Source organism: Crocuta crocuta, unplaced genomic scaffold (assembly GCF_008692635.1).
Source record: "Crocuta crocuta isolate KB4526 unplaced genomic scaffold, BGI_CrCroc_1.0 scaffold90, whole genome shotgun sequence".
In the NCBI taxonomy this organism is placed as follows: domain Eukaryota; kingdom Metazoa; phylum Chordata; class Mammalia; order Carnivora; family Hyaenidae; genus Crocuta; species Crocuta crocuta.
In genome coordinates this window covers 4,225,897-4,240,800 of record NW_027527449.1, presented here as the reverse complement: position 1 = coordinate 4,240,800, position 14,904 = coordinate 4,225,897, and the positions used below count along the sequence as shown (strand labels likewise).

General features: G+C 44.6%; 1 protein-coding gene across 2 annotated transcripts in view; it reads right to left on the bottom strand.

Annotated features, from left to right (window-relative positions):
* Positions 1–2,246: 2,246 nt before the first annotated feature.
* Positions 2,247–14,904, bottom strand: part of STOX2 (storkhead box 2) — a 109,444-nt gene continuing 96,786 nt past the window's right edge. Inside the window, exons 3-4 of one of the 2 annotated variants that reach the window (XM_077761956.1) lie at positions 9,746–12,011; positions 2,247–4,560 (exon numbers count right to left, since the gene is read on the bottom strand). In XM_077761956.1, coding sequence (XP_077618082.1) covers positions 4,365–4,560; positions 9,746–12,011 — 2,462 coding nt within the window. In that variant the 3' untranslated portion in view covers positions 2,247–4,364. Of the gene's footprint in view, positions 4,561–9,741; positions 12,012–14,904 lie in introns of those variants that run through there. The other variant, XM_077761961.1, reaches the window with a different exon arrangement.

The window sequence follows — 14,904 nt, the reverse complement described above, 5'->3', positions numbered from 1 at the left end:
GATTCCCATTTTAGCACCTTCCATTGCCAGGAGCGCGTGTTCCTGAAAGATGGTGTTTAGCACGGGACTTACAGAAGCCCAGTATGAAACTGTAAACAAGGGTGTATGTCTGGGATCTGCCTCTGACCGCACTGGGTGGGTTTTGTAGGATTCCAAACGCCCTGAACTTTTTGAATGAAAATGGACAAAAGTGTACAGTTGTATTTGTTTTCTTCAACTTTATTAGCACACATCAGAAAAAATAGCATTGTGTTTAGTGATTTCTCAGGACGGTCTATCAAACAGATAGAAAATAGATCACCAGTAGCTGCCACTGAGTTTCTGGGTCATCTTAAGTCACTCCTTCTGTTTGTCCATTTCAAGTATGGGTATTACAAATAGGACCTGCTTTGTTAATTGTTTGTCAATCTGAATGCTTTGGAAGCACTTTGAGATCCCAAAATGAATGGGCAAAGTCACGATAGTTTGTTGTTGGCTTTTAATCAAGCTCCGAATACCACCCACGCTATAAATGGTGGGACTTTTCAAAATAGGTTCACTATTGGATTGTGAGCAATACGCCTATAATTTAAGTTAAAAACTTTATCTTCAAGTACACTTGGTGGCAATAAGTGGTTTGTCCTGGGTAGGGTTTTACAGAGCTGTGCCAACCTCAAAAAGCACACAGTGCTTTCCTTTTCATCAAACAGGTTTTTTCCTTCCCCATGGCGATTGCGATATAATTTAAATTTACATCTTCGAACCGCTGGCTGGGCTCTAAGAAAGGGAGACTTGGGAACAGCTGGTGTTCAGATCATCGTTACTTCAGATTAACTTTCAATTTATGCTTCCTGAACTTGTACTTCACCACATCAGAGAAGCAGTAATTTGGTATTTTTATCCTGCTTGGTCCCCATTCGGCTCTTGTGTTTGTTTTCTCTATTTGGTGGCACCCCCTTTTCATATCCTCATTAAGGTCCCCTGAGATGTGCAAAATAGAGAAAATGGAACACAAATTATTTAACACACGTGGCGAGTACACAGCACTGCTCTTTTAATTAAAATGAAGTTTGGGCTCGGTATGGTAGCGTGTGCGTGAAGGCAGCGAGGCCCAAAGTACTTCAAAGCTGGCACGGTCCACATTTCTGGTGTGACTTCTGTTACTGAAAACCTAGAATTCAAATCAGATTCTTACAGGAGTAAAGAGCTTGCTAAATTATGTTTACCGATCGGCTCTTGGCCAGAGAGAACTCTTAGCAGAACGGGGGGCTTGCGGGGGGTGGGGGTAGGGTGGAAAGACAAGAAATTTAAACTTCCTTTCGCTCGTAACAAAATCAAGTGTGCTTTTGTGGGAAAGAGAGGAGAGACAGGTTTACATCTGAAAGCGAAATAATGCCGTAAAACAAAACCACGGCCATGAAAAAGTCACGAGCCCGCATGGGCAGTCACTGACACACACACAGAACGCCATGGCCGAATGTTCACGAAAGTTTTCAACTTTGCTTTTCTGAACAATACACTTGAACACACTGCTGCCGCTTCATCAAATTTATGGAGGTAGTTCTATGTAAAAATAAAAATTACCATAAAGTAATATGCTGTATCATAATAATACATACGTGTGCAAAATGCCGACAGATGGGTTGACCCTTTAAAGTTGAACGCTACACAGAGATTCAACCAGATTCAGCTTTGTAAACCTTTCAGCTGAGAAACTCTAAGCAAAGACTAGATAAGCAGCCACGGAACACAAAGCTATCAGCGCGGGGGAGGAAACGGGTGCTGGCAACCTTGGTGCGGGCCGAGCACGTGGTCACCAAGAAGCTCGCCGTGGACCATCTCGGGTCACATCTGTAACACGCTTCCTGTCGCCTCACTCCTCCCCCATCTGAGAATCCTGATTAGATTCAGACGGGGCTATTTCCACACGGAACGTCTGCTTAACATCGTATCATCTTTAAAGCCCATCTTTTCTACGCTAATGGCTCCAGGTCTAAGGGAGTTTCTGGTTGTTTTTAAAATCACGTTACCCCAATAGCATCAGGCTAATAGTATACACATTTTATTTGAATACCGTCTTCTGTAAACCTATTTCTTATGAACTATTGATAAAGTCATATTTTAAAGCTTCTCTTTAAGGGTAATGCTTTTCTTTCCTGTCCACACAGCATTTGATTATAATAATGGCCACTTTCAGAGGATCAACTAGAGGCTGATGTATTGTTTCAATGGTTACGTTATTTATGAGCTGATAGTATGANGGAGAAAAACGAATTTAGAAGAATTTAGTAACCGTATGGTTATACAACTCCCCAAGGAAACGGACTCTGTGTATAGTCTATTAGATACATTATCATTCCTTCTGGACATATTTAAGCAATGAGACAGTTCATTTCTGGGCAATCAGGGCATGCCTTGGAAGAAATAAGGCATGAGATTCAAAGCCAACTGACTTAAGCATTTTAGTGGTATAGGGGCTTACCAAGAAACGTGCTTACGTTTCATTATGAGCATAAAAAAAGGTATCTTAAGCTTGATGAGTCAAGTTTGACCCAATGCAACTTGCAAATATCTGAAAATGCATGAGGGAGTATCCATATGTTTCAAGAATCAGTCCAGCTATATCTAGGACCGTGTTCTTTAAACAGATCCCTACTGATTGAACCTAATGCTGAAGCAGAAATGTTTCACACATTTTTATGCCGCTTACTGAAGTCTGAGGTGGAATGACTTTAGATTTATTTTTGGATATATTATTTTATGGTATACAGCTCCAAACATCACATGCCACCAAACTAAATAAAACTTTCTGCCAGACTTTGTGTCCTATGTCACCCTTCTGCAAATATCTTTTCGTCATCTACACATTTAGCCCATGGTTCTCAAAGAATAAAATGGGGGGAACTTTGAAGTGTCTCTTTTCTGTAAAGTGGAGCCCGATCATTTGTAATCCCTTTAATGCTTAGAGTCTTTTTCGTATTCAAGGTGACGTTGTAAACCAAAGCCAAATGCTGACAAACCATTTTGAAATAAGTTGGGCTGATAACTATACATCCACCTAAAACGGCCTCCTGTAATTGGTTACAAAGTATCTGTAAACATCACTCTGGCATAGTTCATGTATGCATAATTGTCATTCTGATAAATTTCAGGGGAGTACAAGTTCGGATTATACCGTACTTGCAGAATGAGCACATTCTGTTGGTAAGTACGTGGGCACATGTATAGTTCTCATCAAAAATTATTTTTTAAAGTTTTCTCTATAGATATCTTTCCAGGAATAAAAGGCCTGAAGTTCAACTCTCCCTAAATCTGCTCTTTCCTATAACCACTAAAAATGATCTCCCGTAGCCTAATTTAGGCATTCTATTTAAAACTACATAAAATAGATTAATGTCCTTCCATTAGAAAGAATAACATCCCCAGGCCATACTCTTCATTTGTATCACAAAGAACATTTTGCTTTTAAACAAACTAATTATCATTATCTATTATAGTAAGATAGGATCATCATAAGTATCACAAGGAGGAAATGATCTTCCTTAAATATTTGATTAACACCGGTTAAGAGTCCACATTTCCCTCTTCGATCACCCAGTGCCGTGCACCAGCCAGGCTGGGGGGTCCCCTTCCTTCGTCCACTTCAGAATCAAAGGCCTATATTCCTGTTTGTGATTATGGAAGGTTAAAAAATCAGACAAGCATCTGTTACACGTAAAAACAAAATCCTGAAAACAGACACTCCCAGAATTTCGACCACAACCCCTTCTGACACACTTCACGGGCTCCTGAAAAATTGTGTCACGAAAACTCACAGTGAGAAATGACCGGTGCATGACCAATTTACACACAAAGGGGCTGGGGTCCCTTCTGGTCAGTCTGACATGGATCTCCCTCCAGGCGGACCCTCGCATTTGTGGACATTTTGTGGTGGCTTATGCTTCTTTTTTCCTTTCTTTTTTTTTTTTTTGGAAGTGTCAAGGATCAGTTCCGTGGCACCCTCTGACCACAGACTGGGAGCAACACGCATCTGTGGCATTTAAAAATGGAATTGGCAACTTCATGACATTGGAATGCATATCACACTTACAGTGTCTAGACTTTCCTTTTGTGTGCTCAGTTACAATTAGTGAAGCAAAAGTATACATATCACCCCTACTACTGCTATTCGGTTGCTACAGAGCCATACATGTGAAAAGCAATACTCCGAAATAAAGATTTTTGTTCTTTTTTTTTTTTTTCCCTAGCCTACTTAGCAGCACAGTTTAAGTAAACACAAAAACTGTGGTCGAGATGCTCGTCTTTCCCAAGATGTAAACATCAGTCCCAGTGTCGTAAACTTGGCTGTGTTGGAAGGAGCCGGGATATCTGAAGCAGAGCGACCGTCACACACTAGTAACAGAAGCCTGCAAGCAGTTGGAAGGTTTCTGTAATTTCTCAGCTTCGTTTGTCGCGGGGTCCGTACTTGCTCGGAAGCTGAAAGCCGGTCCGGCCCCACCGTGCACCGGGCTCAAGGTAACGTTCTGACGACGGTTACTTTCAACAATGCTTGACGTGTTGGAAGCCAGGCTCTCCCGAGTGCTAAAAGAGTAAAAAGGGTTTGTTTTGTTTTGTTTTAAACACAAATAATTATCTCTGGAGCCCCAGAGGAAGAGCAAATGATGTAGTTAATGGATTTCCTCTGTCGGTTCATGATGTCATACATGCCCCATCTCACACTGATTAGTCACATATGCTCCTCCAGCGTGGGCTCCAGAAGCTTTCACACACATGTTATAGTAAATGGCACCCCGAATGATGGCTTTTCATCCTGCTAACTGCATTGAAAATGTTTTGCCCTTCCCTTCCCATTCAAGGAAACTGCTTCCAAATTTGATGTGCTAGATGGCTATCACATTCATCAGAGAAGAGAATCCTCCCAAATACATATATGTAACGACTTCATCTCAGGCTGGAAATTCATTGAAAAACCTGCTCCTGAATAAACTCAATTTTGTCCCTAGTGATTCTGTTTTCATTCCTGATTAGCAGATCTTGACTGTGGTTAGACTTCAAGCATGCCATTAGCTAATCGGCCACACTGATGGGAATACAATTCCTCTTAAAGCACTTGGGACCTCTGTTTCCAATCTTAACACTTTCATGGAAATACATTATATTTTCAGAAAAGGACTCTCAGAGTTTCCTCATTCATTTGTGAAGTTTACATCCCCTCTTCCCCTTTGGTAGAAATATTTTATTTTTTCAGAGTAGAGTGATTTAAAGGCTTTAGTATTTCTATTTCTCTTTCAGTTTTTCTAAGTTAGAAACTCTTGAATTTTATTGTTCCAAGAGATTTGGAACATTAACATTTTAAGTGTGTAGGGCAATAGCATTAGAAATAAGATTCCTTGGCCCGATTGATAGGAACTGAACAGGTTCCGTGTTCAAGGTCCTCAAAACTGTAGTAAGAAGCTTAGTTTATAAAGAGATTGAAGAAACCACAAGGACACTCAAAATATCCATCCATCCTACTGGGCAGATTCAAAGTTTAGAAAATATTCTATGAGAATTGGCCCCCATCCCTGATGTCAGCCTGCCGAAATCAGTCAACGGGTCCAACTACTGCAGTGGACGACCTCACCACCTCTCTTCTACTCCCGTACGGAATTAACAGCACTTCTGTCTGAACTCCATGCAGGTTTTTCCCACTATCTACAGTAGGATGTTCCCATGAAACCTTTCATAGGCCGAAATCGCTCTGAAAGTATACAGTCGCTTTCCAACTGTTTGCACTGATGCCTCTTCGCTTTTACAGAAGACCTACATTAGTACCTGTTTCTATGAACCGAAAGAAATCCAAAGAAGATTCTTGCTTTCCGAGGAAAAATCATTACTAACATAGGGTCTTTCGTCCAAGCCAAGGGCTGTGAACGCAAGCTTTGGGAAGGCGCGACATGCCTGTACGTTGTTTGGCAGCACTTCCTAGAGAATGGATTATTTCATCCTAACCCCTTGTGACCTTGAGTTTGCTTCTCGTCCAGGAGCCAGGTAAACAGGGAACTGTTTAAAAGGAAGTTTGTTCATCGACTACCAAAAAAGACAACTGGACCTTTCTTGACTGCAAAGTGCGTGTCCAGGAGGTTAATATGTTCACAAGAAGTAAATCAAGTTCTTTTGTTGTGCTCTCAGTGGTTCTGAGCATACCTAAAGACTATGCCAAAACATCAGCACTAAAGGGATGGAAAGTGCTAGATTCACCTACTTATCTGCCTTACACCTTCCCTAAGAAAACCCATCAGTGGCTTTCTAGTACCATAGTTGAAGCACGTGGTCAGGTGGAGGAAGGAAGAAGGACAATCAACATGGAGAACCCCAAAGATTTCCTGACATGTTCTTCAGTTTCATTCTTAATCGTGATAGCAACTTTTTATGGTACCTGATTTCCTCACCTCTAAAATGGGGAGAGTCATGGGATTCACCTACTCATAGGGTGACTGTGAAGAAGAAATACGCATCCAAGAAGCTGTACATTAAAAAGCTAGGTACATATCATTATTTCGGTTGTACACCTGGCCTCTAACAAATTAAGTAGCTACGATGAGTTGGTTTCAGAATCCATACATGACTAAATGACATCTTTTCTAGGGCAAAATGCACTGTAAGGTCCAAAGGACCTTAAACCGGCTTAACCCTTTTCAACCGGCTTTGAAGGCGTGCCAGTCACCGTAAACACATCTCACTATCAGAGACCATCTAAGTTGGGAGTAGTCTGGGCTCTGAGATGCCTCTGACCGCCTCTGGCCGGAGTCATTAAGAGTGATAAATATCTACAGCACTCCAGTTTCTCCAGAGGGATCGATCTCATTATTGCCACAATCATGAGTGCAGGGCACGCAGTATTCATGAGGGTTCTGGGTGTCATCCTGAAAAAGCTGACGGTAAAAATACTCCTCAGACTAAAAGCTCTTACTTTCTTGAAAAAAAGAAAGCCATAGTGGAGGGCAACCTTAAAAATAAGATTTCAGGATTTTATAAGCAGAAGAGGCAAAACCAAGACGCTGTGTGGCTCGGCGCCCTGGCTGAGAGAGCCCCCTCCCCCAGCCCTGCGTGCCACCAGGCACGCACGCACTCCCACGGTGCATTAGGCAGACACCTCCTTCCCTGGCTTTGCTACCTGATTTTCACCTTGTGTTTATCAACCAGTTTTTGGCCTCAGGTTTGGAATAGCAGGCTTTTTAGGTCAAGATGTTTCATGTTCAATGTTAGACCTCCCAGGACTGAAAGCTGGGAGTGTGGACATCACCTTGGTTGGTCTATCTTTTTTTGTTTGTTATTGTTGTTGGATCTTAGTTGCCCAGTACTTAAGTACTGGAAGATTCGAATAGATGGCCCACTTAAGACTTCTGTATCTCATGGCAGTAGAGAGGTAGCAGCCTCATAATGCTCTATGGCTAAAACACTCCTCATGCTGGAGAGTAAACCTCCCTGTAACTCACCCATTCTCCTTCACAGACCCTCCTCACGCATCAGAAAACAACCGAATCAAGTGAGGTGTACAGAAAATACAGCTGAAAAACAGAAATGGTAAATAAGTGTTGACCTAACTTCTAGCCAACAGATTAAATATGAAAGGGGCAAAATTTGGAATTGTTCTGTAGATTGTCTAACTGCGTGAGGTTTACAGGCGGTCAGCATATTCCTGTAGAGAAAATCTCCCTAATAGGAGCGGATGGACATGTACCTAAATGTGAGACAGTTGTCTCCTCAGAGAGATCTTACTTCCTACCAGAACAATGTGTGTAACCTTACGTACATTATGAAAGAAATGAAAAGAAAACTTATTTCAAGAAAGAGTCCCATTAGTAAATTCTATATCCTGCATCTCAAATTTAGAGATAAAACAATAGATTCTGTGGTGAGGCTGGTTCAACGATTTCATGAAAGTATGTGTTTATCTGCTCCCAAACCAAAAACCTTTCAGTATTATGTGCTGGTGGGCTTTTGAGTTAAAACCCACTGAGCGACTCTTAACGTCTTCTTAGCAATGATCTCTGGAGCACCAGCCTTCCCTCTGTGGAGGTACAGGGGCCAAGCGGGCACTGTGCTGGGTTGAAAGCTGTGGTGTGCTAAGCACTGGTCAGGTAGAGTCTATATGGTAAGAAACAGTCGAACATAAGGTACAGGCAAAATTACCCCTTCCGTAAGTGACGATTCTGAATATCTATCCATCAGTTACAGATCTTCAAAGTGCCTCTCTTGTGCCCACGATTAGAAATTCAAGAGGAAAAAAGAGCAGAAGACAGAAATAGAAAGAAAACTATTTATACATTTGATTTGATTTGATTCGGGACTTAAAAAATACTCAGCAAAAGCTATATTTTAGAAAAGCCATTAATAGGTAGACCAGTAGTTTTCAGAGTGCCATGGCCCCTGAGGTCAGTTAGGGCTCCTTCACGGACAGGTAGAGATGTGGGGCTCCTGGCCTCACACTCTCTTTGGCCACAGCACCATCTCTGTGGTTTGTTTAGACATTAGACTTCTACACAATTGTTAACTTGGGAGAAAAAGGTTACATGGCAAAAATCATCATCATCGTAATCAAGAACCAGCCCTTTAAGAAATAATAAAGGCCTAATATGGGACAGACAGATTAACGATTCCCAATTCTGATTTGGGAATGCTCCATCCCCAAATTATCCAGACTAAGGTGAAATCACAACAGAACTACATTGAATTTGTAATAATTAAAATAATATATGAAGCATGTAATCATATCTGGGTACTTGTTAAAATGATAAAATGTATCGTAGAATCTTGGGAAATCGCAACTCATGAGAAATGTCAACCTGTCAGTAGTATTTCTGCATCTCAGAGTCACCAATCTGGAGTAGAATTTAGAAGAAGGATTAGGTCCCCAGTTGCCCTTTGAGGAGAAGGAAGAGTTAAGGAGAAAAAAAGAAGTTGCATAGACTCTGTTTTGCTTTCTTAAGCCCTGAACCACGTTAGTGTGCTGGACATGCCAGCCAGGCATTACACGCTCTCTGCTGTTAACCCTCTGCGGAAGTGCCAGCTGTAATTAGAGCGCCTAAATGGGTTGTATCAGTTCTGCGGGAGGAGACAGAAAAGCGTGGGCACACGTTTTGATCTAATGGAGCAAGGGCCCCTCATCTTTCTGCGAGAGATACAAGGTTCCATTTCTCTGTGAGTCTGAAGTGTATGAGCAAAGGGGGGAAGGGGGTGCATAGTCAGGGCTGCCGTGGCAACAGGCATCGGAGCCCCGGGAAAGGTGTTGGGATCTGTCATTCCCACTAGAGGGACCCCCATCCTTGAGTCAACTAATTGACACCCGCCCCCCAACTGACTACTAACCACTCATTCTACTCAAAAAGTTACTATTTTTGAGGACCTAAAAAACCAAAAATAACACCCTTCTTTTACCAGCACTGGGGGGCAATATACACACAGAAGAAAAATACTGGAAAATGTTGGTCCTATTAGACTGGCCTGATGCAAGTCTGAGGGAGGGAGCCAACCCACCAGTCCAGATTGGTGATCTCTACAGCTGCAGAAACCTGTGTTTCAATTCCTGAAAGAGAAGTCAGAAACAGGGTGTTACCGATACAGCTCACACACCCCTTCCCCCGCATTCACAGAACGAAAACTGGGAAATCAGAACCTCTTCAAGTTATTTGCATCAAGCCCCAGGCCCGGGATGCGTGCGCGTGTGCGTGCGTGTGTGTGTGTGTGTGTGTGTGTGTGTGTGTGAAGAGGCGCCTCTCCCTACCGTGGGGAGTTGAATCCACTGTCCACGGTGATGCTGCTGCTGTCCATGCTGTCGAGGCGCGCCGAGTGGGTGGCCCTCTGAGTGCTGCTGCTGTCGCTTTCTTTTGGGGCAAGGAGGGTGAGGTTCTTCTCGAATTTCCTCTGTAAGTCTCTTTCCTTCTCCCTCTCGAGGAGCCACTGCATGGTGCCCACGTCATCCCTGTTTTTCTCCTCCTCCGTGTTTTTATTGGCCCCTTCCTCAGAGTCGTCGTCGTCAGAGACGTTGTAATAGTCAAAGGAGGCTTCCTGGTTCCCCCCGGACTCCTGCTGACGCTGGGAACCAGGCATGGCCGCGGCCACCGAGGTCCCCAGCGGCGGCTCCAGCTTCTCGCATCGGCCTGGCAGTGTGTCAGCAGGGGTCTTCGGGAGAGACTTGAGGAGGGACAGGCTCGACTTGTGATAGCTGTTTACAGACAGGGTGCTGTGAAGCGGTTTGAACAGCGTGTCTTTGCTGAATATCTCTTTCCTCTTGTCCAGGCTGCCGGGCTCCGCGCTGTGGTGCTGGACGAGCCGTCCGTTGGCCATCCCTTCTGCCACCACGCCCGGAACAGCCGGGCCCCCACCTGGCCCTTTGGGGGACTCCTCCTTGTGCCCCACGGGCTCCCTGGAAGAATGTGGGGCTTGCCTATCGGACAGAGGCAGCTTTTTCACCCCTTCCGCCAGAGTCAGAGTGTCATGATCCTCTTTATTCTTTCCCAGGGGCGATGGTGCCGTGAGGACCGTCTCACTGGAGGTGTTGCACTGGAAATAGTCGTCTGTGGCTGATTTTGCTGGACAAGAGTTGAGTTCCCCGTGGGACGGCAGGCTTTCAGGCGCTTTGCCCGGCTCCAAGAGGCTACAAGCGCTGGAGAGCTCCTTGCCGCCACCGACTATTTCTGGAATGCACACCTCTTTATAGCTGCTGGACGAAACATGAGCCCTTGGAAGACCAATCGCTTGTGCAGGCCGTAACGTACTGTCGTCAATGTAGGATTGGCTGGGGGTTTGGTCGTCTTGGCTACAGCCTTCGGCCAGGTCTTCGGGGGTCCCTAGGGAAGAAGCACCCAGCGGGCCCTTTGAGTTGTCCATCGATCTGGATCTCTCCTTGGCTTTGTTGGATCTCTCATTCCTGGACCTCCGGTCCTGGGTATGGCTGTGGCTTCGGTGCACTTTTGAATGGGAGCTTCCCCTGGAAGGTTCAGGAAAAGGCATCTCAGTTCTCCTTTTGGCCAGTTCCCCGGACACATCCCATTCTGGTGTCATGGGGAAGTGAGACTCGATCACGTTCGTGTTACTATGCATGATGAAGTTATCTCCTTTGTGTTCAATGATGAAGCAGCCCTCCCTGGGTGCCCTGGTGAGAGGATCACAGAAGTCATACTCTCTGTCACCTGGGATATCCAGATGAGAACCGTCTGAAGGGTCTCCTTTAGACACCCGGGTCTTGCTGTGGGACCGAGACTTCCCGTGGGACTTTCGATGAGTCCTACTCTTTTTACTTCTTCCGCTGTGATGGGCCGAGGACCCCGCTTTACTCCGATGCGCTTTCTCTTCTTCAAGTTTCTTCATCAGTGCAGTGTGCCTCATGACATTTTCCACGGTCAGGTCCGGGTTAATACGCCTAATGATTTCCATCTCCACCTCCCTCGGGATAGTCGTTGGCATGTCTTCATCTCGCAGGGGCCACTCCTCGGGAGGAAACTGGGCAGAAAAATTGGCTAGCTGTTTGGTCTTATCTTTTTTAAAACTTAGCCGGAATAACTTCAGCCCAAATTTTTTGGACTGCTTTTCCCCGTCTTTAGGTTTTGAGAGAGTTTCTGTCTTGTAGGAAAAGTTGACGGTACTTTTGCTCTTTTCAGTGGGGGGGGCCTGGCAGAGTGAAGGGGGGCAGTAGGGGTCTTTGCAGTCCTTGGCAGGTCTCCTCTGCAGAGTCGAGGCGTGCATGCTATGCACGTCTTCTCTGCAGCAGTGGCAAGAGTCGCAGTGGTTTCTGGGCAACGTTCTTTCCCTGACGCAGCCTGAGGCAGAGGGCGTGATGGTTCCGGGTTGCGGGGAGGTACACTGAGACCTGTCAGGTATCCTCTCGTCCAGATGGTACCATTTACTGTTAGTTCTTATGAGAGAAGGAGTGATGAAGTAAGTCTGCGGGGTCACGATGAAATAGCCATCCGGAGTTGGGTAGATCTTCCTCTCCCGCACCAGCGTGTTCAGCGTATGCCGGAGAATCTCTTGGCTTGGGGTGGGAACACCTAAAAACCAAAGGAACACACTCATGAGAATGTAGAGGGAACTTGTCGTTGGTTCCCGATTTTTCAGAATCTGCTATGGACCGAACATTTGTATCCCCCCCACAAACATTCATATGTGCAAATCCTAATCTCTGGTGTGAGGGTGGAGCCCTCAAGATGCGCCCTTGTAAGAAGAGGAAGAGACCAGAGGCCCCCCTCCCTCTGCCATGGGAGGGTATGACTGGCTTCCAGCCAGGAAGAGGGGCCTCACCAGACACCAAATCTGCAGGTGCCTTGCTCTCAGAGCTCCTAGCCTCTGGGACCATGAGAAATAAATGTCTGTTGCTTAAGCCACCCAGTCTATGGGAGTTTTTACATAAGCCCAATCTAAGGCAAAATCCTAGTACTTTTGCCAAGCTTCAACATATCATCACAGGGCAAGCCAGCGGGACTCAAAGGTGTTCAGGTAGAGAGACAGAAGTTAGTGAGATTGTTACAGAGGCGGTGCAGTGAGATCGCTACTGTTGTCACAAGGCCTTTCCTGAACAGAGCCGTGAAAAAAGCCGAGTATTTTTAAAGGAGGGAAAATGAAAAATGTTTTACATGATATAATAGACATTTATAGAAAAGCCTTTCTCAATACAAAAAACAAAGAAAACTGGGTTGAAATAGCTATCTTGGAAATCAAAAACCAATAGGACATATACAGAGGCCACCATAGACACCTGAAGCTACTCTATACACTCATTTTTCAAGATTAAGCTTACTTAATAAACTTAACTTTGTAAGTTACATAAAAGGGCAATTAGACTTGACCATTGTTCATGATGTACCTTCCAATTCTGAAATCATTACCTTTAGTTTTTGTTTTGTTTTTTTAATGTTTTATTTATTACTGAGAGAGCGACAGTATGAGCAGGGGAGGGTCAGAGAGAGACACACACACACAGAATCTGAAGCAGGCTCCAGGCTCTGAGCCATCAGCACAGAGCCCGACGTGGGGCTCAAACTCACAAACGGTGAGATCATGACCTGAACCGAAGTCGGACGCTTAACCAACTGAGCCACCCAGGCGCCCCTCATTACCTTCAGTTTTGAAAGTGACTACATTATTCACAAAGTTTGGGTGAGAACGTTCTCCTTCTTGGACTAAGTCAGCAGGATAGAGGTAGTATTTCTAACTCATAACCAGAGAGCCCTAATAAATACATTTGTGAAAACCTAGAAGCTTCTATGTCTGTCTGGTCATGAAGTCCAAAAATGCCATTTTCATTAGACTAGAGATTCCAGAAGAAAATGCCAGATACTTCCTGGTACCATGACTGATAATGTGTTCAAAGGGTTTTGTGTGCATGTTTATGCCTTGTCTGTCTGTCTTTCTTTTTCTTTTTTTTTACATTTATTTATTTTTGAGAGACAGACAGAGATAGAGCACAAGTGAGGGAGGGGCAGAGAGCAGAGGAGACACGGAATCTGAAGCAGGCTCCAGGCTATGAGTTGTCAGCACAGAGCCTGACACGGGGCTCGAATTCACAAACTGTGAGATCGTGACCTGAGCCAAAGTTGGACACTTAACCGACCGAGCCACCCAGGTGCCCCTATGCCTTGTCTTTCTTAAGAGATGGAATTACAAGTATAAATTCTTAAGAGAGTGTAAACTCTCCAGGTTATAGAACATTTACTTATTTCTGGGATATTCTTCATTCCTCAGTGCCAGGCACACCAGAGGATGATAGAACTGACTAGTTGGATCTGGATGATAGAATTTGGAAATAGGTCAGGTGGAATTATACTGCCAATATTCAACTGTGTCTGACCCACAAAATTGTAATTTCATGTGATTCAACTTGTGACACAGTTTAGGTAGCATAATGCGGAGACTGACAGCCTGGAGCCCAGGGTCACACTGCGGGACTGAAACCCCAGCTCTATGACTGTTAGCTGGTGGCAGTGGTTGAATTATGCTAACCCCTGCCTACCACGCCATTCCTCCATTTAGACCTATCCCCTAGACCTCAGCATGTGACCTTGTTTGGAGACAGGGTCTTTACAGAGGTAAACCAGTCAAAATGAGGTCACCAGGGTGGGCTCTACTCCAACATGACCGTGTTCTTCTAAAAAGAGGAAAGTGGACATAGAGACATGCACAGAGAGAAGACAATGTGAAGAAACATTGGTAGAAATGTCCATCCACCCGCCAAGGAGAGAGGTCTGGAACAGTTCTTAACTAACCTCACAGACCTCGGAAGGATCCAACCAACTCTGCTGATACCTTGATTTTGCACTTTTTGAACTGTAAGAAATTACATTTCTGTTGTTTAAACCACCTGTACTTCGTTAGGGTTATGCTAGAAAATGAGTACTGCTGGTATCACCTTAGGCAACTTACCTAACCTCTCTGAGCCTCAGTCCATAGTCATCGGGATGTGGATAATAACCACGTGTACCCTCATAGTATAGCTGTGAGTTTAAATGAGCTTAAGGCAGGGGTACCTGGTGGCTCAGTTGGTTATGTGTCCAGGTCTTGGTTTTAGCTCAGGTCACGATCTTGCGGTTCATGGGATTGAGCCCTGCGTCAGGCTCTGTGCGGACAGTGTGGAGCCTGCTTGGGACTCTCTATCTCCCTCTCTCTCTCTCTGCCCCTCTCCTGCCCACTATCTCCTTCAAAATAAATAAATGAATAAACTTAATTTTTTTTTAATGAGCTTAAGGTATGTAAAGCGGTGCCGGACTTATACGGGGGCTCCATGAACTTGAACTATATAGTCTCAACTTTGGGGCAGGACTCATGGAAACCCAGATTACCTTCAAAGAACATTGTGTAGCAACCTAGAATAGCAGGGTAAACTAAGTTTAGGCTCCCCCAATCCTTCCAAAACCACAAAGGTGGGATATGACAGCACTAGTAACGGCC